This window comes from Rhea pennata, chromosome 1 (genome assembly GCF_028389875.1).
Source record: "Rhea pennata isolate bPtePen1 chromosome 1, bPtePen1.pri, whole genome shotgun sequence".
NCBI classification, from domain to species: Eukaryota; Metazoa; Chordata; class Aves; order Rheiformes; family Rheidae; genus Rhea; species Rhea pennata.
In genome coordinates, this window is record NC_084663.1 from 54,209,903 (window position 1) to 54,233,272 (window position 23,370).

At 37.8% G+C, this 23,370-nt stretch overlaps 1 protein-coding gene across 3 annotated transcripts in view; it reads left to right on the forward strand.

Moving 5' to 3' along the window:
- The window catches only part of UBN2 (ubinuclein 2), a 50,039-nt gene that overhangs the window by 20,832 nt on the left and 5,837 nt on the right, over window positions 1-23,370 (forward strand). The window contains exons 1-12 of one of the 3 annotated variants that reach the window (XM_062586844.1): window positions 354-395; window positions 2,391-2,503; window positions 3,589-4,087; window positions 7,314-7,384; window positions 8,114-8,243; window positions 9,459-9,577; window positions 10,225-10,338; window positions 11,700-11,843; window positions 15,302-15,352; window positions 16,754-16,796; window positions 17,518-19,050; window positions 22,564-22,810. In XM_062586844.1, the coding sequence (XP_062442828.1) occupies window positions 360-395; window positions 2,391-2,503; window positions 3,589-4,087; window positions 7,314-7,384; window positions 8,114-8,243; window positions 9,459-9,577; window positions 10,225-10,338; window positions 11,700-11,843; window positions 15,302-15,352; window positions 16,754-16,796; window positions 17,518-19,050; window positions 22,564-22,810 (3,100 nt within the window). In that variant the 5' untranslated portion in view covers window positions 354-359. Of the gene's footprint in view, window positions 1-353; window positions 396-2,390; window positions 2,504-3,588; window positions 4,088-7,313; window positions 7,385-8,113; window positions 8,244-9,458; window positions 9,578-10,224; window positions 10,339-11,699; window positions 11,844-15,301; window positions 15,353-16,753; window positions 16,797-17,517; window positions 19,051-22,563; window positions 22,811-23,370 lie in introns of those variants that run through there. The other 2 variants (XM_062586830.1, XM_062586837.1) reach the window with 2 other exon arrangements.

Genomic DNA, 23,370 nt, shown 5'->3' on the forward strand with positions numbered 1-23,370 from the left:
GTTGAACCTCATGAGGTTCCTCTCTGCCCAGCTCTCCAGCCTGTCCAGGTCTCTCTGAATGGCAGCACAGCCCTCAGGTGTATCAGCCACTCCTCCCTCCCAGCTTGGTATCATCAGCAAACTTGCTGAGGAGGCACTCTGTCCCCTCATCCAGGTCATTGATGAAGAAGTTGAACAGGATGGGACCCAGTACTGAGCCCTGGGGAACTCCACTAGCCACAGGCCTCCAACCGGACTCCACGCGACTGATGACAACACTCTGAGCTCAGAGAAGGAAATTCAGAACTTTCAGCCAGTTCTCAATCCACCTCACTGTCCACTCATCTAACCCACACTTCCTGAGCTTATGGGAGGATGTTATGGGAGACAGTGTCAAAAGTCTTGCTGAAGTCAAGGTACATGTCGGCTGCTCTCCCCTCATCTACCCAGCCAGTCATTCCACCAGGGAAGGCTATCAGATTGGTTAAGCAGGATTTCCCCTTGGTGAAGCCATGCTGGCTACTCCTGATCACCTTGTTTTCCTCCATACATCTGGAGATGACATCCAGGATGAGCTGTTCCACCACCTTTCCAGGGATGGAGGTGAGGCTGACTGGCCTGAAGTTTCCTGGGTCCTCCTTCTTGCCCTTCTTGAAGACTGGCGTGACACTGGCTTTCTTCCAGTCCTCAGGCACCTCTCCAGTTCTCCATGACTTTTCAAACATGAGGGAGAGTGACTTGGCCACAACATCTGCCAGCTCCCTCAGTACCCATGGGTGCAGCCCATCCGGGCCCATGGATTTGTGAACATCAGGCTTCCTCAGAAAATCTCTAATCCTATCCTCCTCAACCAAAGGAGTCCCTTCTCCAGACTTTTTGTCCAGTCTACAGGATTCTTGAGGGCTGCCCTTAGCAGTGAAGACTGAAGCAAAGGAGGCATTCAGTAATTCTGCCTTCTCTGTATCCCTTGTCACCAGGGCCCCCACCCCGTTCAGTAGAGGGCCCACATTTTCCCTAGTCCTCCTCTTGATACTGATGTATTTGAAGAAGCCCTTCCTGTCCTTGGCATCCCTTGCCAAACTCGATTCCAGCTGGGCCTTCGCCTTCCTCGCTGCATCTCTACATACTCTGACTGCATTCCTATAATTCTCCCAAGTAGCCTGTCCCCTCTCCCACATTCTGTGTACTTTCTTCTTCTGTCTGAATTTGGCCAGGAGCTCCTTGCTCACCCATTCAGGTCTCCTGCCCCTTTTGCTGGACTTCTTACTCATACGGATGCACTGCTCTTGAGCTTGGAGGAAGTGATGTTTGAATATTAGACAGCTCTCCTGGACCCCCCTTCCCTCTAGGGCCTTAACCCATGAGATTCCTCCAAATAGGTTTCTGAAGAGCCCAAAGTCTGCTCTCCTGAAGTACAGGGTTGCAATCCTGCTTGTTGCCTTACTTCTTTCGTGCAGGATCCTGAACTCCACCATCTCATGGTCACTGCAGCCAAGGCTGCCCCCAACCTTCACATCTCCAACCAGTCCCTCTCCCTTGGTAAGGACAAGATCCAGCAGGACACCCTTCCTCGTAGGCTCCTCCACCATTTGTGACAAGAAGTTATCACCAGTGCATTGCAGGAGCCTTCTGGACTGTTTGTGCCTTGCTGTGTAGTCCTTCCAGCAGATGTCAGGGTGGTTAGAAGAAAATGTGAACATGTCTCAACAGTGCATTTACAGTCTTGCTTGTATTTGCATGATTTGTAATGGTTCATAATACTCAGAATAACATTAACACAAAATACCTGTTAAAATGCAGTTCAACTAATAAGACAAGCTATTTTAAAAGTAGTTTTTATGCTGTCTCTCAGTGTACTGTTCTGTGTCCAGAAGTTATGATTAATGCTAGCATAACAGCTTGCATATCACATTCACAAGTTCTATGAGATTCCTAAAATTTTCTACTTTCTCTGTGCTTCTTGCCTGCATTTTAGATTTTTTAAAAAAAATATTAGATAATTACAGCATCTGGAGAAATGTTTTTATTATTGAAAAGTCTGAATAAAATAACTATTTAGGAAGACTAACAATGGAGGCTTGTTAGTAAATGCAGTTGTTATGTAGGAGTCCAGTTCTACTGTTTGCCATTACACACATTGAGGTACTTTTCCCTGGAAAAATATAAATTAAATAGCTACTTATCATAAGTTTGTAATTAGAAATGGAAAGAAAGTGCAAGAAAGGTATCAGTCTCTTCTACAGATGAGAAAGGTGACAATTGTTTACCTGTCTGTCCTTTTCCTCCCTTCCCCTCCCTCATGCTCTGCTATAGTAATGTCAGCTTTGAATCAGGAAGTGTCAGGAAAATGAAGTGATTCTTGTTGTAAAAAGCCCTGTAGGATGGCAAACACTGTCCTATCTGCTTTGTAGATAGTGAAGTTAAAAGAAAATGAAGACCGTGGAATGAAGAAGCGCAAGCGGAAAGATGAAGAGACAGAGAAGGAGAAGAAGCCTCGGAAAATGAAAGTTCCTAAGCAGTCGGGGTAGGTTTCTTTGTTTATATGGACTTCTGGATTGTACATGAGGTTTAGTTTCAAGTTGGCATACCATAGCAAAATTTCCATAGCTTTTTAGAATAAAGGATTTTTTTCAGCCGTAATTAATAGATAACAGATTTTGTTTAGAAACTTCTGTATTTTTTATAAATCAATTACATGAGCTAATCTTTCATGTTGTTTGCTTAAAATTTAATTTTACTCTCACAGAATTTTTAATGGTGAACAGTAAACATGGGGAAAAACATGAAAAAGAAATTCTCGCTCTGTGTATAGCATTATCTATTACTGTTCTGTTCAAGCCCTCATAGCACTGAAAATCACATCTTTCCTCTCCATCTTCTTTAGAAGACTATCTTTTTTTCTATCCCTAGACTCCTGTTCTGGAAAAATGTAAACACAGTTTAAATATTCTCCATGTCTCTTACTAAATCTATTTTTTATCTTACTAAATTTGTCTTGAGCTTACCCATCTTCTGAAGCCTGTACGGAATAAGTGGTGGGTTTACTTAATTGATTCAGGAAAACTCTCCTTGAATGAAAGCTTTCCTATTCTTACAAATACTCAAGTTGGTATTGAACTTTTTTTTATTGATACTATTTTTGTCAAGGTGATGGTTTAGGGGAAAAACGCTCAATTTGAGTAGCATAAAAATGTTGATACTGTATGTTAAAATTTTTTAGTAGTCGAGAATTTTTTTTACCTGTGTAGCATGTCTATACTTAAAACAAACTTCTATCATGTGGGGGTTGGGTAAATTTTGAAGTGTTTTAGCAGCATAGACTAACCTTAACTTTAGCAGTGGTGCCAACCTCTCTATATTTAAATTGAGAAGTTAAGAATAAATAAGCTTTGCCTTAATGCATACAAACATAGCAAAAAATTGGAGAGCATGAAATCACATGATTGGCAAGGGTTTTGTGCTTTCCTCTTCAGACTGTTCTGTCATCTGTCACAAGATGCTCATTTACCCTTGCTATTTTTTTTTAATTGTACTGGATGCTTTTGCTGAAGATGGCTAAGGCTTTGGAAGTCTCATGCATTCTAATGAAAGACTTATTTTTCTCTACAGAGTAATGGCCTTAAATTCACACAAGTCTGAAAAGAAGAAAAAGAAATTATATAAAGACTCACTTTCTCTGGCTGCCATGATCCGTAAATTTCAAAAGGAGAAGGAAGCCATGAGGAAGAAGGAATCTAGTCCAAAATCTGCAGTGACTATTGCAACCTCTACCCCTAGTAAAATTCCTTCTTCCTCTCTCAGTGCAGGAAATGATATCTCTGACTTGAACCTCAGGATCAATGATCCTGTCCTCTCCATTTTTGGTAGCACAAATGAACGTGAGCTCCTGCAAGAAGCTGAAAGTGCCCTGGAGATGTTGGGAGACATTGACTTTGACAAGTTGCTTGACGGCACTTCTGATGGCAGCCCGGTATCTGAGCTGTCAGGAGAAAATGGAAATGTCACTCAGGCAACCTACACCTCTCAGGTCATGACACCCAAGCAGGTGCCGGCCCTCCCAGAAGGTCTGCCTATGCTTCTTGAAAAGCGCATTGGAGACCTTCGAACAGTAAGTATGAGTTCACTGGTAAGAGATTGCATTCAACAATCTGAGAGAACAAGGAAGAATAATTAGGGCCTGAGCCGTCATCTGTGAAAAACTGTCTGAAACATTAAAAAATGTAGCATTGATCTTAATGTTGACTTTAATGGCTGCAATTAGACTGAAGCAAAAATGACCACAGAGATGATGCAGGTTGATTGTTGAGGAGGTATTTCCCAATGGAAGTAAATTTTTCTGCTTAATCTTCTGTGTATAATAACTTGTAATATTTTTCTGTAATGGGAGCATCAGTATTTCTTTAACTTGAGTTAACGGTTGTTAAAATGAATGGTTGCTTTCCCATTTGTGCTGGAGAAGAAACCTGAAATGCTGTTGCAGTTTACAATCCAATGTCAGCCTTGACTTCTGGCCCTGTAATATGAGTGTTCTTAATTTACTAGTTTAAAAAAGAAAAAAAGAAAAAAAAAACTTTGAATATTTTCCTTTTTGAAGGTTGGAATGGAGTCCAACTATTTTTCAAAAATACTAATGGAAAATATTAAATCCTCAGGTTCCAAACATCCTAATATCTTATTTAAAAGGAACAGATGTATTAAGGTATTTTATTATGCTACTTGTTTCAGTTATCTGAAGTTGAGAATAAATTTGATAGTTCAGGTTCTAATTCTACATGCAAATCTTTCTTTACTCAGAATAAAACACAACTTTTCCTTACTCAGAATAAAATGTAGCTCTTAAGCTTTGAGAAACTAGCTCACTATACCTTCTTTTTGGAAAGCAATAATGTATGCAGTAACATTGGCTGCTTTGCTATGGGTTAGACGTTATCGTTACCGTTACTCTATCCTACCTGTATGTAAACTTCTTACGTGTTCTTAGTTGTTTTGAAATGTACCAAGTTAACTGTAGTCAAGGGATTAATATTTATTAAAGCAAGTAAGAAGATTTTGTCTACCTTTGAGTTTTCAGATTAACTTTGCTATGAATCAGCAAAAAATTCTTAGTAGAAAAGAAGTAGAACTGGATTAGCCCAAAAATCAGTAAGGCCCCAAATTCACTCTGCTGCATGCTGTAGCAAGCTAGCCAGTCTGAAGAAAGCTTTAAGTCAATTACTTTTAGAAATCCTAGCTCTACAGTCTTCTGCTTGTAATCAGTTGTGTTTTCTGGAAGTATTGGGCTGGCTGAGCAGTGCAAGTCTGTTCATCGGGTTTTGAAGTAGCCATGTTTTGTCCTGTTTGGGAGAGAACTACACTGCACATCGACCTACAAATGCAACTTCCTTGCCTCCCACAAGTTGTTGTCAGCTGAAACATTATCAGTGAGGTAGAGCATTTTTCTGAAAAAGCAGAAAAAATATAATGGTTCCTGTAAACTCTTTTCAAATATTTATGGGACTCACAGCTTTTGCGCTCTTTAGTATAAGGAAAGCTAAAAAGCTTACCAAGCTGTAAGAAAAAGCCTGTGTTCCATGAAGTTATGTTATAATTGGATAAAATAAGTTTTTAAAAAAAAACTATTTAGAAAACGATTGACTAAATACAATAACTTCTGACCTGCTTTCATATCTTTTAGTTCCTTAAGTGGGCAGTTCTGAACTACTTTGGCAGAAGATAGTACTTCACAGCTGCAGAAAAGTAGTAAGGTGTTTTTTTTTGTATTGTCAGGATAGCTGTCCAGATAACCTATCCTTGGACCAAAAAGTTCAGAGATAGCAATGTGTTTTTGTCCCAGTGTAACTCTCCAAAAACTAGCACATTGTGCTGTATGACTATAATTTGAAATCAGCTTTAAAGTTTCCCTAGGACCCCAACATCAAAGCATTTATCTTTCCGTCCACTTTAAGGTGATACTGTGTTAATTATTCTTAAAGATACTGGATTTAAGACTTCCAAATTTGTTTTCTTTTTGATGTGTTATTACTTACAAATAGCCATAACTTTTTCAAGAACAAATGTTTCAGTATTCTTTGAACAGATAGTACCATACCTTCAGCAACTGAATTCACAGTTTTTTTTTTCCAACTTAAATGGGACAGTTACAAAGAGCAAGAACAGTAAGTATTTCATAGTAATAAAGGAATTTTATCAAGTTAACGCTTGCATTTACTTGCAATCTTTAGCTCTGTCACAGCTTACTGACTACTATTTTTTTAAGGCAGAATTATCAAGCCTTTTATTTTACTTGACTAGTCAGTCTTATGGCATGCTGACTGTCTCTAATGTCTGGCATTCAGTATGATATCACACTTGCATGCTGTTTTGCATGCTTACCCTTTTCCAAGCCTATTGGGTGTTGGCTTTCTGGTCCAAGTGCCAGAATATAATAAGAAAATGAAAGCGTTTAGAAGTGTGTTCTCTCTTCCATAAATTTGAGGAGTAGAGGAACTCTAGAGGGAAGGTCTTACTGACTTTGTAGAATAGTGGAGGGAATTGACATGATTTTCTCCTAGAAGGTGTCATGGTTTGTGAAAAATAAGAATCTAGAGGCAAAACTAAAGGGATTCTTCGTGGGCCTTCCTGAGAGGCTGGGAAAAAAAAACTCATAATAAAGGGAAATATATATAGGAGTAAGCTTGCCTTTTTTCCATCCCAAACAGAGTCAGGAAGAGACCAGACAAAAATACAAAAGTATTAGTGGAGCATAATTCCAATCTTGACTCCCCAAGTCTAAAGATGGAGAGAATGCTGGACAGCCCTAGAAAAGGGGGACGAGGTATTTCTCAAGCATACATAATTCCCTTATAGAAATTGCATTGAAGGATTGAGATGGTGTGTCTCAGAATGCTGCAGTTATGACTGGGCCAAACACAATAATAAAGGAAGAAAAGAAGCTTTATAAGGATTGAGAGTAGTGTGATTTGTCAAGAATGCTCTTTTTAAGGAGACTAATATTATTTTAGGTGAGATATTAAAACAAACAGCAATATTCTAGTATCGCTAAGTGCTCTGCCATTTTTTTTCTTCAGTGTTTTTAACAAGAATAGTATGCTAACCTCAGTGATCCAGGCAGATTCCAAGTAGAATGGTTGCTTGCCTTAGAACAAGGAGGAGTTTTTATTTGGATATGACAGTGGTCTTCACCTTGTTTTCTAAATAGCTGAGAATAATTAGTTTTTCATGTAATGCTATTCTCTGAAAAGTAATAGATACAGCTGTAAAGCTGAAGATACTATGTTTACTGAGATAATACGTGCTATGAACATCTGGGTACTTTTTTATTGCTGTCTTTTCAGGCCGCAAAGATGTTTGATGAAGAAGGCAGGAAAAAATTTTTCACACAAGACATGAATAATATTCTGCTGGAGTAAGTGCTTACTGTACAACTTTCCCTTTTGGAAAAGAGGATGAAAGAAAAGTATGGGAAAGGAGGTATTAATTACTGAGGTTGTTCCAAAAAAGAACTTAGACTGATCTGTCTTCATTGATTGTTAAGCTAGTTGTTAGTGAAGGAGACTTGTATATGAATAAAATTCCTGTCCTAAGTATCTGTCTGTCTTTATCCACTGTAAAGTGTTTTGTAGTGCCCTGTGTCCTTGACTTTGTGTGCAAAATACAACAAAACTCTGCCATTATTTTCTTCCTGTCCCACATTTTCATAAACTTAAATGCCTTCAGCTTTTATGAAGGAAAATGCAGACTCTTCTGACTGAAATTATTCAACCAATTTTCTATATCAAAATTCTTTGTTCTTACTCTAAGAAACAAAAAAGTAACCTTTGGAAACCATAATAGCCAAAATTGAATCAAGTTTAATATGAAATTGCATGAGGAGATTAAATTGAATATCAGCATTCAGCATTGCTGGGAAAGTATGTACCTGGAAGTCTTTTGAATGGTCTCTCACCATTGATTAAGACTTCCTCCTTTTTAAAAGGTTAGTTGAATGCATCTGAAAATAATATCCCAAACTGTTGATTTTAGTATGCATAGCTCAAATGTGTTATGCATACTGAACTTCTTTAGGGTTTTTGTTCAGTCGTCATCTTCATCTTGGAGTGCCTCACTAGTTGGCTGTCTCTTGTTTGTTTGTCAGTATTGAGCTACAGTTACAGGAGATAAATCCTACCATCCGCAATGGAGTGTACTCTCACCTTGAGGCTTTTGTGCCATGCAATAAGGACACACTGATAAAGCGTCTGAAGAAGTTACATCTCAATGTCCAGGTAACGGCGGGGAAGAGTAGCTCCAGCATAAGTAATTTATATAGTAGTAAGGACAGTGCAGAGGAAAAAGCAAAAGCCATGCATTCTCCAGTGAGGCAAAATATTTTAATCTGTTGCTAGATTGGTTTAAATGTTGTTTTTCCTGTGTTCCTAATATTGTGGCTATTTTGAGAACTAGTATTTGATAAGTATTTCAGACCTTTGCGTATGAGAATGAAATATTTTCGTTTTGAAAGTTGGGTACAAGGTACATACGAAAGTAGAGCTAGAGAGCCACAGTAATCATAGTTAAGACAGGTTAAAATTACTATTATGTTCACTTTTGTGCCAGGAAAAAAACAGATAGGTTGATGTTAGATGACCTAGATTGTCTTTTGAGCTGACACACTGCCTTTGTTCTGTGATCTTGCAAGTACTTTATGCTTCATTTACAGTCACTTTTCTTTTAAAGAATATGTATGCTTTCCTCTTGAATAGAAAATCTATTTTGATATAAAGTATCCTTACTTGGTTCTTTAGACAAGATCAGAAGTAAGTCTTGCAGAGGATCATGAATGCAGAGAACTGAAAACATACTAGGAGGGAAAAGAATTTCACATGCTATTTTTGCATTCATAGTAGGACATAATAGTACATAGTATTATAGTTCTCAGGAAACAGTTATGACTCAGAATGCAAAGTCAGAAGATGTAGGAAGAGAATTTAAAACATATAGGTAAGTTTACAGTATGATACTACTTTAGTGTTTGGAAATGATCCTAAATACATAGTCCTGATTTTGCTCATTACCTAAAAGATTTTTGTAACAGTTTTTAGAGATTTGATTCATTATTTATTTGCAAGTAATGGGATACTCTTCAGCCAAGTCGTCTTGCTATATCCACTCAGTTTTTCCTTGCCACTTCTGATTGAGAAATTGTTTAATGAGAACATGCCATAATGTTCATGAAGTAGTTCCTTGTATGTGGCTACCTTTCATGATTTCTGGGCTTAAGACTACGTTTGTTGTATGAGAAGTTACAAGTGTGTACATTTTTGTATTGCTGTTGGACCATACAGAATTAATTGTCATATAGGAAACTGCTGTTACAGTCAATAGTTAATACTGAATACTGGAAATACTGCTTTTGGGGAGTGAGAGGAAAATAATTTCTGAGGAACTCTCTGAAATGTACTTTGCATCCAATAGGATTACTTTTTTAAATCTTTTCGCAGGATGACCGTTTGAGAGAACCACTGCAAAAGCTGAAACTAGCTGTCAGTAATGTTATGCCTGAACAGTTATGCAAATATCAAGAGGATTGTCAGGCTCGTAATCAAGCCAAGAATGCCAAGTAGGTACTTCTGGAGTATGTACGTGACCATTCTAGAGTCCAGCAGGAAGCCTGTCACCGGATTGTTCATTCCCTGAGTTCAGCAAAGTAGTATGCTCCAGTTTCTTTGTATATGCATGTAACTTTCGAGTTGTACAAAGCACATCTAAATGATATGATCACCTGACTCTAGAAGGAAATCTTGTTAACTGAATGCTATGGATCTTGAGAGGAAGAAATGTAAACTGTGAGAGGGGTACAGGAGATCCCAGGATGCTAGATAGACAATAGAAGATGTGTTTGTTCTTGACTGTGCTTTGTGCTTTTGTTCTTTGTAATTGTTTCCATCCTAGCTAGCTGATTTCAGACTTGCAGAATCAAGAATAGATTGATCAGCATCGCTCCATTTTCAAGTAGAGACACTTCATGAAATTTATCATCAGCATCCCGATGGTGTCCTTTCAGTGTTCTGCTTTTGCTCATGATAGTGAGGACCACAGAGCAATAGGGAGAAGGAAAATCAACTATTTACCCTTCCCAAAGTGTATAATGAGAATCTGAAGATAGGTGACTCTTTCTTGGCACTAACAGGGTGCTCATTTCTTCTTGAAGGAGACAGTTTGTGTCTGTGTCATAAATCTCTAAGAAAACAATTGTTCTAAATTTAGGTTGCAAGCAGAAGATGAACGAGAGAAAAATGGATCAGAGGAAGATGATGATGAGAAACCTGGAAAGAGGGTTGTGGGGCCCAGAAAAAAATTTCATTGGGATGATACAGTGAGGTGAGTCAAAACTTCCTTTTTCCACCAAAATTTTTCATTTTGTTCCTAGTGGGATCACTAGGGGGATATTATTACACAATACTTACTAAATAATCCTTCTCAGAAGCATAGTTCATCTAAGCTTTGAGAGCACAGGAACAAAATAGGCAAGCTAGAAAGTTGCACACATTTAACTTGAAAGGCAAGATCATGCCAAACCCTTTCTTCACTGCTTGTTGTTGTGATTTGTTCAAAGGGTGCTTTAAGCAAAGAACAGAAGTGTAAGCTGAGTTACAGCTGCTTCACACCATTCTAGGAACACTGTCACAAAACACCATCATCCAAAGAGTGGCTAAGATGTCTGTCACAATAAAGATAAACCACCAAAATTGGCTGTACTGTGTTAGCAGGCCTCTCAGTCTTCGGGCAAACCAGAATCCAGAATGTGCAATGGATGCCTTGCCTCGGAACACAAATTTTGTTTTGTCTCTGGAGAACAAAACAGATTCTTATCTGAAATGCTGAAGTCTCATTGTTCTGTTTTATAGAGTAGATTTTATTGAAAATTAAGATCGTCTAGATTATATGAGAAATAGATATGTTTTTTTAGCAAGCAGATTGCACTAAACTAGTAATTTCCCATGGAAGATCTAAGTCTAATTTAGAATAAGCGTGAGTATTATATAGAATGTGCTATTGGATTTCTCAGAATTAATCTTTATTCATCTGTATTATGGTAAGACAACAGGAAAGCAAGCTTAATGGAATATGTATAACCAGGATAGCTTGGGTTGGCCTGGAGGAACCATGTTTAAGGACAAAAGATTGAAGTCTTTAAATTCAGAGGCTCAGAAGGGTAAACATTATCTAACTCTATCCAATTTTAGTGTTTTTTTGGTTTTGTTTTTTAATAGCACTTAAAAAAAAAAAAGAAAAAGAAAAAAAAAAAAGGAAAAAAAAAACTTGCCAGAAAGGCTGTTCTGTTGAAAGGATAATTCAATGTAGAATGGGATTCATTGCTTTTGAACAGTCTCCATTTTTAATGGAGAGGTCATTGTAGGCAAAGTGAGAGAAGACATTTCTGGTATGAGGAGACCAGAAAGATGATGTGGGAACAAATCTAAGTAGTTACTAAAGATAAAAAGAAATGAGCTATGAGGCCTAATGGAAACTGAGGAGAACAGTGATGAGGCACAAATCATACCAGTTGTGGTAGTAAACATGTTGGAGGCAAATTTTACAAAAAAAAAGTTAAAGACGAGCTCTTTCTATAACTGTCAGTGGACAGCAGTTACGCAGCATAACTGCTTTCATTTCTCATGATTTTTCTTTGAGCTTTAGAAAGGACTGTTTCTTTCAATGTATTCTTTTTCTTTCTGCAGATCTTTGCTGTGTAATCTTGTCAAGATCAAGCTGGGATGTTATGAGCTAGAGCCAAATAGAAGTCAGTCTGCTGAGGATTACCTCAAAACCTTCATGGAAACAGAGGTGAAACCACTTTGGCCTAAAGGCTGGATGCAGGCAAGGTAAGATACCCAGTATACATCTGTTTATTGTGTTGTGACTATTTCTTGAATCTTATTTGTTGCAATACACTTCATTCATCCATGTACTACTGACATTAAGGGTTGTTTAAAAGTTCCAGAGAAGCTAGAATATTATAGGAGAATAGATGCTTTTTCAGAAGTTAAATTTACATCTTGTATGTAAACCTGAGAGCTGAAAGAACACTGCTTTTCTTGGAGAACTATTCTCTTTAGTCATCTGCCAGAGTCTGAATTTAGTAACATTCATAACATGGTCCACTGTCCATGATGCTTCCTTTTAGGGTGGAGAAAAGTGTGACTGCTTGGAAAGTTTTTTCCTGTAATGGAGGATGATACAGAAAGCAGTTTTATCTGTATTTTGGAAGCAATCTGAGATGCAGTGTGCTGTAGACTTAAATTTAAAGTTGGAATTTCAATACCAAAGTTTAAAATGTGTGTGTGTGCGTGTGTATAGCAAGCTTTGTACTCTTATTTCCTGTGTGCAATTGGGATGCTCTGTGATGCTGCTGTTCAAAATATACCAGTTTTCTTCATGAAAAGTTATGCTTGATTCCTACTGACTTGAGAGAACATCCATACAGAGTAAGAATGAAATGAGATAACCAATCATTCTGAAATAAAAATTTGGCAAAGTTCTCAAGCATTTTGAAGTGGAAGGAGGAAAAAAGCAAATACAAGGTGACAAGTCGGAATCCCTTTCTTCTATAGCATCCATCACAAGACAATTTTCTACGAAATCTCTGCATAAGTGTGAAAGGTGATACAACAGTACTAATAGATTTGCTGAAGGATGTTAAGTATGGATTAGTCAAATCTGTATCAAGCTGTAAAAATAAATGTACTGAGACATTTCATTGTGAAGTCAGTGTGAAAAAAAGGAGGGTGTAATAATTTGCTTGTGAAATAGTAATGAAATGAGAAAATGAACTACAATTCTTGTGTGCATACAAGAGGCATTTAACTTATATAGTGAATGTGCTGATGAATATGCCAGTGAGGTGTTACCTATTTTGAAGGCTTTACTGAAGTAGACAAGACCTGGGATTGATTGCAGTTTTGCTTACAGAGAGATCACTGGTGATAGCAATGAAGTAGTTGGATGTATGGCCATTCTAGAATATGTAAATGAAGCACATCAAAACTTTGTATTTGAAAACATAGCGTATAAGGTATTCTCTCCATAGGATAAGTGTGCTTAAAGTTCTATGATATTTTAAAACTTTCTCTAAAAGTGTCTTCAACAAATAATGCAGTAAGACCTGCTGGAACATAACTTTCTGTTGACCAGCAAGACTTTGTTTACATGCTGGGCAGTTTTGATACCACAATGAGATGTTTTTGCATATAAATTCATGCTGTACTTGAGTTCAGAAACTATTTTGAACACTGAAAGACTTAACATAAAGCATGTATTTACTGTGTTTTACCTTATATTTAAGATATAAACCAGTAATAATTGATAACTTGCATCCCATCCTGCCTACTTCTGGGAGGGGTCTGAAGGAGAGACTACTTCTTCTACGTCCTATACTTTATATATATTTAATTTTTTGTCTGTAAGGTTTCTAAGCTAAACTGTTGGAAGGACACTTTCCACTATCGGAGATCTTTATCTTGTTGCTTACATGACACAGCATGCACCTGAATTATTTCAAAGCACAAGTCAGCTATGCTGTTACAATATCTTAGAACTTAAGGATTGTAACTGCAATGGATGAATTTGTTGCTTTCAGTGTTCCTGTCAGAAAACTGACTGTTCTTATGTGCCAGTGAAAGCAAGTCAACAGTTTGCTATTTTCTGAGACCTGACAAGAGAAGGAGTAGTTTTGTGCTGTTATAAGAGCACCTACACTGGAACTACTGTTCGTATTTTGGACTTTTTCAGAAGCAAATAGTTAGCTATTCTTTATGGGATGGCTCTTTCCTTTCCATAAAATTCAGGCTGCTTTGTCTAAAAATCTGCTTCAAAAAGTAACTGTCAAACAGGCAATGACCAAACTGTAGTGACTGGACCAAAAGGGAGATAAATGTTTTGTTAAAGGTTATATTGTAAGAGACAGAATATAGATGTCAACCCCTACATGGTAAAACTACCATTCCATAGAAAAATGATAGTATTTCATTCCCATTCTGGAAGTCACTGATCAGAACAACTGGATTTAACTTCATACTTGTTTAATGTGTGTTTATGCTGTGGTTGTTATATACCATGGCATTACAAATTACCAGTGACTGGGATACCCCAAATAAAAAAGACTAAGGAAAAGACAAAGCACCAAGAAGAAGGGAGGGAAAAAAAAACAGTTCTAAAAGTGACAAACTGAACTTGTAATGAGGAAAGTCCCTATTGTTTCCTGATGTTTTTCATAGATACTCAGTAGTCTATGGTGGAGAGTAATATAGGTTTGGAGATTGAGGTGAAGAAAATGCATGTGAGAATGGAGCTGAAAGTTTTAACAGTGGAATGACAAGCACTGGAACTATAGCTGGAGGATTTTGATGTTTTCTTATTAGTTTGCTTGAGACTGGCAGATACATGGATTTAAAAAAAAAAAAAAAAAAGAAAAACAACTCTTGCACCTCTACAGGATGTGTTATCAGTGGTAAAAGTTGTATAGACAGCTCTTTGTGATACGGTCAGTGTTTACATGATGACATTGGTGTAGGAAAATCATGTCTGTTTCTATGCAATACTGCTTTAGGCTTACCTACTTGGGAATAGGGAAGGGGAATGAGTCTCCATTAATTGTCTGATTATAGCTGCATTTGGATAACAAGCTGTAGTATAAGTACAGGTCAGGAATTGTTCTAGTTTTCCAGAGCAGGAGTTCATAATACAGGAGTAAAAGCATTTGAACTTTCTTGAGATTATTATATTGAGTCTTGTCATTCATGGAGCTGCACCATTGGCTCCATAGTAGAGCGTAAGTGTAGGTGCAGTGTAATTGATGTCACAGAAATGGTACACAATCACTTATGCAAAATATTTTAAAAATATAAAAAACAGGCTTCTATCCTGTATTCTCATTTTCCATCTTCATACCTTCCTTGAAGAAAAACACAAAAAACAAAAACAATCAAACTTGTGATCAATGTGTGGGTACTTAGTGTAAAGAGTTTAGAGTAATCCTTAATTTGATATTTGAAATATTGTCAGCTGCCCTGAGAAGAGGAGAGAATTCGAAATGTTTCTTCTGTCCTGCTGAAGGAGGTAATAGCATTGACTTTAAGTATTCTAAATGTAAATTTAATCCTTCTGTTTATACCTGCCTATAATTGTGCTGTAATAACAATACAGATCACCATCTTTCCATCTGCTTTGAGGACAGATAATCAAAGTGGTATTCTGAAAATTTAAAGATGATCAAGTACCTGGGGACTGTATGCTGATTGTCTCTGTAGAATCACTTATGTTTCTTTTCTCATTCCTTTTCCAGGATGCTTTTTAAAGAAAGCCGAAGTGTTCACAATCACCTCACTTCTGCTCCGTGAGTATAATATTGATACTTGCTAGTATCTTTAGGTAGTTCATAGCATTGTGCTGCTTGGTTCTTACTCTTTTTCCATCTTCATACTATCTCTTTCTAGACAGAGGGGAGAGAAGGAACATATCTAGGGGTTTCTTTGGAGATATTTATGAAGTTCCCAAATTTATAATACTTTAACATATGCTTGCAGTGTTGTGACACTGTAGTTTAACTCAAGAATTAAGTGATTAAATATCTTAAGTGGATATTCATTCTTGGATTAATGCCTTTTCATCAAAGTATTTCAAAATGCTGTACGCTGCCAAAATTTTGCTGTGCAGCGTAACAATCAAACCCACAGACCACAGAATTTCCTGCTATTTTCCTCAAAAATTTCTCCCTACCCATAGTAGACTGTATATCTCAATGGAATTTTACCACCTTGAGTCTTAGACAGCACCACATCCCGCTGAGGACCTACTGTCATTAAACCAGTATTCAAGTAACCAGTTATGGCTTTGAATGCCATCTAAATTAAACTTTTTGTGATAGACTATTAACAGACTATTTTTCTACATAATACTAAAACTGCCTAGTGGTCTGCCTTCAGTAAGATAGATACTTTATAAAACCAAGCATGTTCCTATTTGTTTTGAAAGGAGAATGAAAGAACTATAAGGTGTTAATCTGTTGATCCTTTTGAGAAAATAGAAGTGAGACAAGAAAAGTGCTTAATTTCTAATTTGAGGCTGAGGAGTATTAATGCTATCCTTGCTTGCATAACTGCAGTTGATGTGATTGTATTAATTTACATTGCAGAAAAGACTAGAAACTTATTAAACTGCTTGTTGCAACAAACAAGTTAGATAAGTTTTATAGTTGACAAGCAACAAAACAACTTGCTGGGGGAAAGAAAGGAGGAAGGGAGAGCACCCACCACAATTGCTTCTGTACCTTGATGTAATACAAATCAGATACGACAAAAGATGATATCAAGTGAAATGATATAGATGTTACAGGTAATTTCAGTCTGGAAAAGCTCTGCTAAGCAAGCAAACTCTTAAGATTGTAAGAGGCTGAAATTACTTGATATTTTGAGGATTCTCTAAGCTGGAGAAAGTACAAAACAAGTATTTTACCTTGACATACATAAGATTATATCTACAATTTGATGAATTTTTATATTTAATATATCTACAAAGACATATGGGGGGATTAAAAGTATGCTTATTCTTTCTTTTCCAATCCCAACTCCTATCCCTCCTGATATTTTAACCCAATTTCTATTTCAAGGATAGCATATTATTAAAGCTGCAGCCTAATAGTTATCGTTTTAGTTTATTTAGATATAATCAGGGTAGCAGTTAATACTAAAATGACTTGTCCTTCTTCTGAGTTGCATATCTGTCTCCCCTGTTTTAGGGCAAAAAAGAAGGTGATTCTGGCACCTAAACTCAAAATGAAGGTAAATGCAGACTGTTTTTGATTTAAGATTTTGATATGACTCTGACTTGAACAGCTTTCTGCCTGTGATCTGGGAAAATTCTGCTAGAAAGATTCCATCAGAAAATGGTAATTTAAGGAAATGCTTTAAGAGGGCTTATTTACTTGGTGATATAGACTTTAAAGCAAGTAATATAAAAATTGTTTTTATAGCTTTAGAAGTTTAAACTATGCAAATTTTGAAAATAGTGTGAAGAGGTACTAGCTGCATTGAAGTTTCAAAATTTTAATGCATGTTTTCAGTTAATATTACATTTAGCAGCATTGGAAAAATATGTAGTTGGGGGGAATAACATAGTGAGTTGATGCAGGTTCCTATTAGACATGACTGTATGGTCTAAATTCAGTAGTCATTTTGACTAAAGATCAGATTAGCTATCCTGTTACTTGCTGCACAGATTATTCTTAACTCTGTGGGGTAGTAATCCTTGTGCAGCAACAGCACTATTTTTTTATACAAATATTGAATTTATATCACACAGGATATCTATAGATATCTACAGATCAGATAGATATCTACACTCTGTCTAGGTATCATAGGTACCTTATATGGAAAATTCAACAGTAGATCTTCATCTGAATTTACAGAATGATAGTATTGTACTAAAGACTTTGATTCAGCTCGAGAAAGGCTACTAAGCCTTTCTTTTTCCTCTCTTCCCCCCCCCCCCCCATCTTCTCAGGACTCCAGTCCGAAGAAAGAACAGAAAACCTGCATGTCTTCAGTCAATTCAGGTTGTGCTGCTACACTGAGTTCTAGCACACCTGTCTGCACCCCATCTGGCTCTAGCTGCACACCAGCTCCAGAGACCATCTGCTTGGATGACTCGCTGGATGAAGACCTCTCTTTCCATCCCCCCTCATTGGATTCTATTTCTGATGCTCTGGCAGTTATCAATAATGGTGCCAAGGGATCACCTCTTGGGTCCACTGTAGAAACACCAATATCAAGACCCCGCCCTGGGCTGAGGGAAGAGAAACTGGCAAGCATCATGAGTAAGTTGCCTCTGGCAGCTTCAAAGAAAGTAGAGCCCACTCAAACACCACATTCATCAAGTCTTATTGCTGGTCACACAGGGCCAGTACCAAAGAAACCCCAGGACTTAGTTCACACTGGTATCTCTTCAGGCCTTATTGCTGGATCTTCAATTCAAAATCCTAAGGTTTCCTTAGAGCCTTTGCCAGCCAAACTGCTTCAGCAAGGACTACAGCGGTCAAGCCAGATCCAAGCTGCTTCCTCCTCTTCACAGACCCATGTTTCTTCCTCTAAAACCCAAATTTCCACCCCCTCTCAAAGACCCAAGGAGGCTAATATCTTGGTATCATCTTCTGAGGCCCAAAGTGGTTCTTCCTCAACATCACAAGCGACAAAGGTGCACCAGCATTCAGCTGTACAACAGAAATATGTATCTCCTTTACAAGCAACTATTAGTAAATCACAGACCAATCCAGTGGTGAAACTGAGTAGTAATCCTAAACTATCTTGCTCATCACCAGTCATCAAGGCTCAAGATAAGTCTGTAGTGTATCGCCTGCCTTTGTCTAATGCCTCATCTGGAAGCAGCTCTCAAGTATCTCACCCACTGGTTTCTCGGACAACATCCAGCACCTCTACCTCTAGTAACTATTTAGCCAAGGCTATGGTGTCACAGGTTTCTTCCCAGGGTTTCAAGCCTCCCTTCTCCATGGCTGCCTCTCCCAAACCTGCTGCCTCTCCCAAGTCTACTGCATCTAAGCCCTCTGTGACACCCAAGCCCAATGCATCACCTAAATTTTCATCTAAGTCCACCTCATCCCCCAGGCCTGCAACAACACCCAGTTCTTCCAGTTCAAGTGCACTAGTTTCCCAGAGTAGTCACTCCAGCAGCAACCCCCTTCATAAACAGACCAGTGGTGTAAATATCAGCAGGCAGTCTCCCACAATGAATTTGTTGCCCTCTAATCGCACCTCAGGCCTTCAGCCTGCAAAGAACCCTCAGGCTTCTTCAAAATTGCCCAACTCTTCTCCTTCTGGAACTGTTGGCAAAAATAATTTGGGTGGAGTTGGAATGAATGTACCTGCCAGCAGAGGCAGTAACCTTAACTCAAGTGGAGCTAGTAGGACTAGTCTCTCTGGGGGAGCAGGAAGTGGAACACAGGGTGCTACTAAACAATTGTCAACTCCACACAGACCATCTTCTGCCTCAGGGTCTCCAGTTGTAGCAGCCAGCGTGCAGGTATGCATCTAATGGGTTTACAGTCATATCTTATGTTGATGTTTATTGCACTTATTTCATAAACATCCTTTCTTAAAATATCTTGATTTTAAAATAAGTCATAAATTTATGCTAAGTCTCTGCTAAAAATAAAGGCTAATACTGCAGTATTTTTAAACTAATGAAATGGACATTTCCAGCTGATTGCGAAATCCAATGATGAGGCTGGGGAAGGAATCCTCACTTAAAATACTGACTGGTCTGTATGGTGGTGCAGCAGAACTCTGTTTTGGTTTATTTTTTAAAAAAGCTAGAAAAGGTAAGCTTTTAGCTACCATGTTTTCAGAGGATGCAGTATCATCCTGCATTATTGGATATGCATGTTCTTGTATACTTAATTATTTGTAATGGTGGTGCCCATATGAAAAAGTGTCGTAGTACGCTTCTTGCCATGCTTCATGCTTAACTTGCAAAACTGGAGTTCAGTTGTTTGTGGTTACAGTACAGTCCAAGACATCTGTTAAAATAAAACTTGCAGGTCTTTTCTCCTTTGAGGAAAAACATAGATTTTTGCAGGATTTCTTTTGTATGAAAGAGCTCCTCAGTGTGTAAGTTTCCTAGAAATGGTTTGAGAGAGCTTGTGCAGAACTTTCTCAAAGATAAGGCAAGCCGTGCGGAATAAATATTTTGAAAGTATTATTCTAAAAGCCATTCAAACCTATTTACCCAGAAGACAATCTGCTTTCCAAAGTTGTGGTGTTCTTAGTGGGGATTTAATTGCTGATACAATTAGAGATGAAAAGGGGGGAACACCTCACTCTTTACTACTTCGGTAAAGTTAGACTAAATCATTTGAAGTCAGCATTTTGGTCTGTAGTAAATTAGACAAGCTGTGTACTTTCCTGAACAGCATGCATAGCTATTGCATGGATAATCATCTGCATCAAAAAAAAAGATAGCATAGTAAAAGAATATTATAAAGCACTGTAGAAGTGAGTAAAAAGTTGATTCTCATGAGGGATTGTTGTGGTCTTTTACCCTACTATTCTTTAAATAGATCTTATATTAAATAAGATGTGTCCAGCAAACTCAGACACAGCCTTCTTGTCACTTTGGGTACTTTGAATGGAAAAACCCAATGAATACACTCTGTAAGGGCCACAGAGGTGCCACCTAAGGGCCTAGGGAAGAACTAAACCAGAGATGTTGCAGTTTGGGCACTCCAGAGGGTGCCTTCCCTGACATGTGAACATACAGTGAATGGGTTGGGAGCTGAGGGCTTTATCTCTCATGCAATATACAGAGTCTGGTAGATGCAGTTGCAGTGATGTAGAAGAGAATCTGAAAGGGTTGTGGTAGTACTTAAAGATGACAGACTAGGGAAATAACTAGTATTGTGTATGGTGTGAGAAGAATTGTCAGACACATCTGCAAGTAAATGGCAAGTCATCTCTTCAGAAACACTGGTTACATGGAGAAGGAAATGTATCTTGACAGGCAGTGATGTTGAAGAGGAGGACTGGAGCAGGGCTGGTGGATAATCAAATCACATGAACACATGCTGTAATGCAGCAAAATAATGTTTTGGTATGTAGAAAGGGGAATCATCTAGAGGAACTGGGCAGCTTACGGTGTTAGGAAGTTCATTCTTGCAATTTAACTTCTGGGTTTTTTGTTGACGCTTCAGAAGGTACCTCGATAAACTAGAAAGGATTCAAAAGAATGGTGCAAGATTGACAGAGGATCTATCAGGCAGTTGCTGTTGTGCAAACTGAGGCTCAGTCAGTGTGGTACATTCAAGAGATTAGAGTCAAATTACCATGCAGTCCAAGTACAGTGAAGCAGAAGAGATTCATGACAGCAGAAGGCCTTTTTCTAGCCTGGAAGATGTAATGGCTGGCTACTGAACTTAATTTCAGCCTAGCTGTAAAGTACAGTATACTAAGGAGGGGGGAACTAACTCCGAATACATAGTGTAGGGCTGAAGTGAATAATCTTTCCACTAAGTGTTTAGGTATTTAATACCTTTCTAAATGAGATCGTGCTAATCAGTCAGATGGTAAGAACAATGCATGAGTTATTAGAATATCCTGGTCTGCATACATAGGTCAGGCTAGGTGATTTCATCTGATAACTATGGTTTTCCTGTCATGGAAGAGTTTCCAAAAGGTGTGCCTCCCTCCTTTCCTCTTTGACAGTTATTCACTTGGATTAAACTTGCCCCTACAGTAGCATTACAGAAATTTTGCTATAAACTATCTGGTTGCATCTTTAGAACACAAAGCCAAAGTAATATAAAGTTCAGTAGCCATCTTGGAGCTTCTTAATGAAATCATGTGCCATTTGTATTCTGGAGCACAATCTTAGACCTTTAGATCTTAATGACTCAGATTTATATGACCATGGTGAACCCCCTTAGGAAGTGCTGTTGTAGTTGAGATAAATGGAAACATTTGAAATGTAGTTTTCTTTCTAGGGCTTTCTCTGTATTTTCCATCACTGAACTTCTCTCCTTTTTCAGAAGTAAGCTAGGTCCTGGCAGAGCATGTTAACAAAGTTCCTTTCTCTTTTAAGGCATTTTACAAAGGAAAAATTTGCAAGAGATTACAGTATAGCTTTTCATTGTACACTAAAGATTACGTACAGTGAAAGGCTGTCATGATTGTCATTTTTCATGAGCTTCTTGTGAAATTAATACTTTCAAATGCAAAAGAGAGTAAGGATCTGTTTATGAAGATGTTCATTAATGTTTTTTTCCAGGTATGGGTTGGAATATGTCTTAGGAGTGATAGCTTCCGTCTACATGTGTAACTTTTTTTATATAAAAAAAGTTATATAGCTTCATTAAAAAAAAAGATAATAACAAGAATGAGCTGGGCAGCTTCTAATGTGTGAGGAGCTAATACAATTTAAGAACTATTGTAGCTAAAACACTTTAGCTAATCTTACTTTTTTCATTTTTAAATTACAGTACATTTAACTTTGACATATGCAGGGTAGAGAAATTATTTTCCAAGTGGGAAACTTCTCTTGCCTTTTGCTCCAAAGTACTCTATGCGTGCATTTATATATAGGCAGGTGTATACATATATACATATGTATATCTGCATCTTGGTAGCTTGACTTCTCTCTTGAAATGTGGTTGGTCTTAAATACAATTTTTAACTTCTAAAAATTATTACTTCTAAGCAGCTTTTTTAGAAATAGTGCTGGTGGGGTGATTTTGTGCTTCTAAAAACTTTAGATTTGCATCTGATAATTTTGTGTTATTAATCTAACAGAAGATTTTGCATTAGAATTCTGACTACTGATCCTGTGCTCGAGTCGAACCATGCCACCATTCCTGAATCTGAGACATAGTTGTGCTTGCCTAGCAACTTAACAGTGAGAAGAGCTTCTAGGTGGACAATAAATAGATATTTATTAACAGTTTAAGGACTATAATTAACAGATAATAATCAATTCTTATCTCTTTAGAGGATACTGCTCATAATAAAGCTTTAAAATCTTGAAGTACTCCTTCTTCTTATACAGTCAACAGCAGGAGCATCATTACTGGCTAATGCCTCACCTCTGACTCTCATGGCATCACCCCTGTCTGTAACCAGTCAGAATGTGACATCTGCACCATTAACTCCTTTTGGGATGCTGGGTGGCCTTGTTCCTGTGACCGTGCCCTTCCAATTTCCCTTGGAGCTGCTTGGCTTTGGGACGGACACAGCCGGAGTGACAACCACCTCGGGATCTACCTCAGCAGCTTTCCACCACAGCCTAACTCAGAGTAAGTGACGCTGGTTGTCACGCGGCTATGACTGAAAGATGTGCACTGAAAACTGAAATTGAGAAGGGAAGTAAAGGAAGCTCAAAGTGACTTGAATTCAGTTCAGGAAAATCCATAGGGGAGATTAAATGTGACTACTTCTCTATTAAAAAAAAAAAAAAGACACTATAATCATGTTATTCAAATTATGGATCACCTTTGATAGACGTAACTTTATCATTGTCGTGTTCGTATTAGATGTTTGGATTTGAATGTACTTTTTTGGGTTTATTCCCATATCTTAAGGAAGTGTGTCTCTTAAAAGTCTTAAACATCTTAGTTGTACTGTAAAATTTGAATACTGTGATTGTTGAAAAATCTTTGTTCAGTAATGGCTTAGACCCTCTGATGATGATGATATTTTTTTAGGAGAAAGTACCAGCCAAGGTGAGATCTATTGTTTTTAATGACTTAATTCTTTATTTTCTTAACTTACAACAATTATCTATTTTGGTCTTTCTACCTAAGAAATGGTATGAACTGCATCCTACTAGAAAAATTGCTCCTTGCTCTAACTTTTG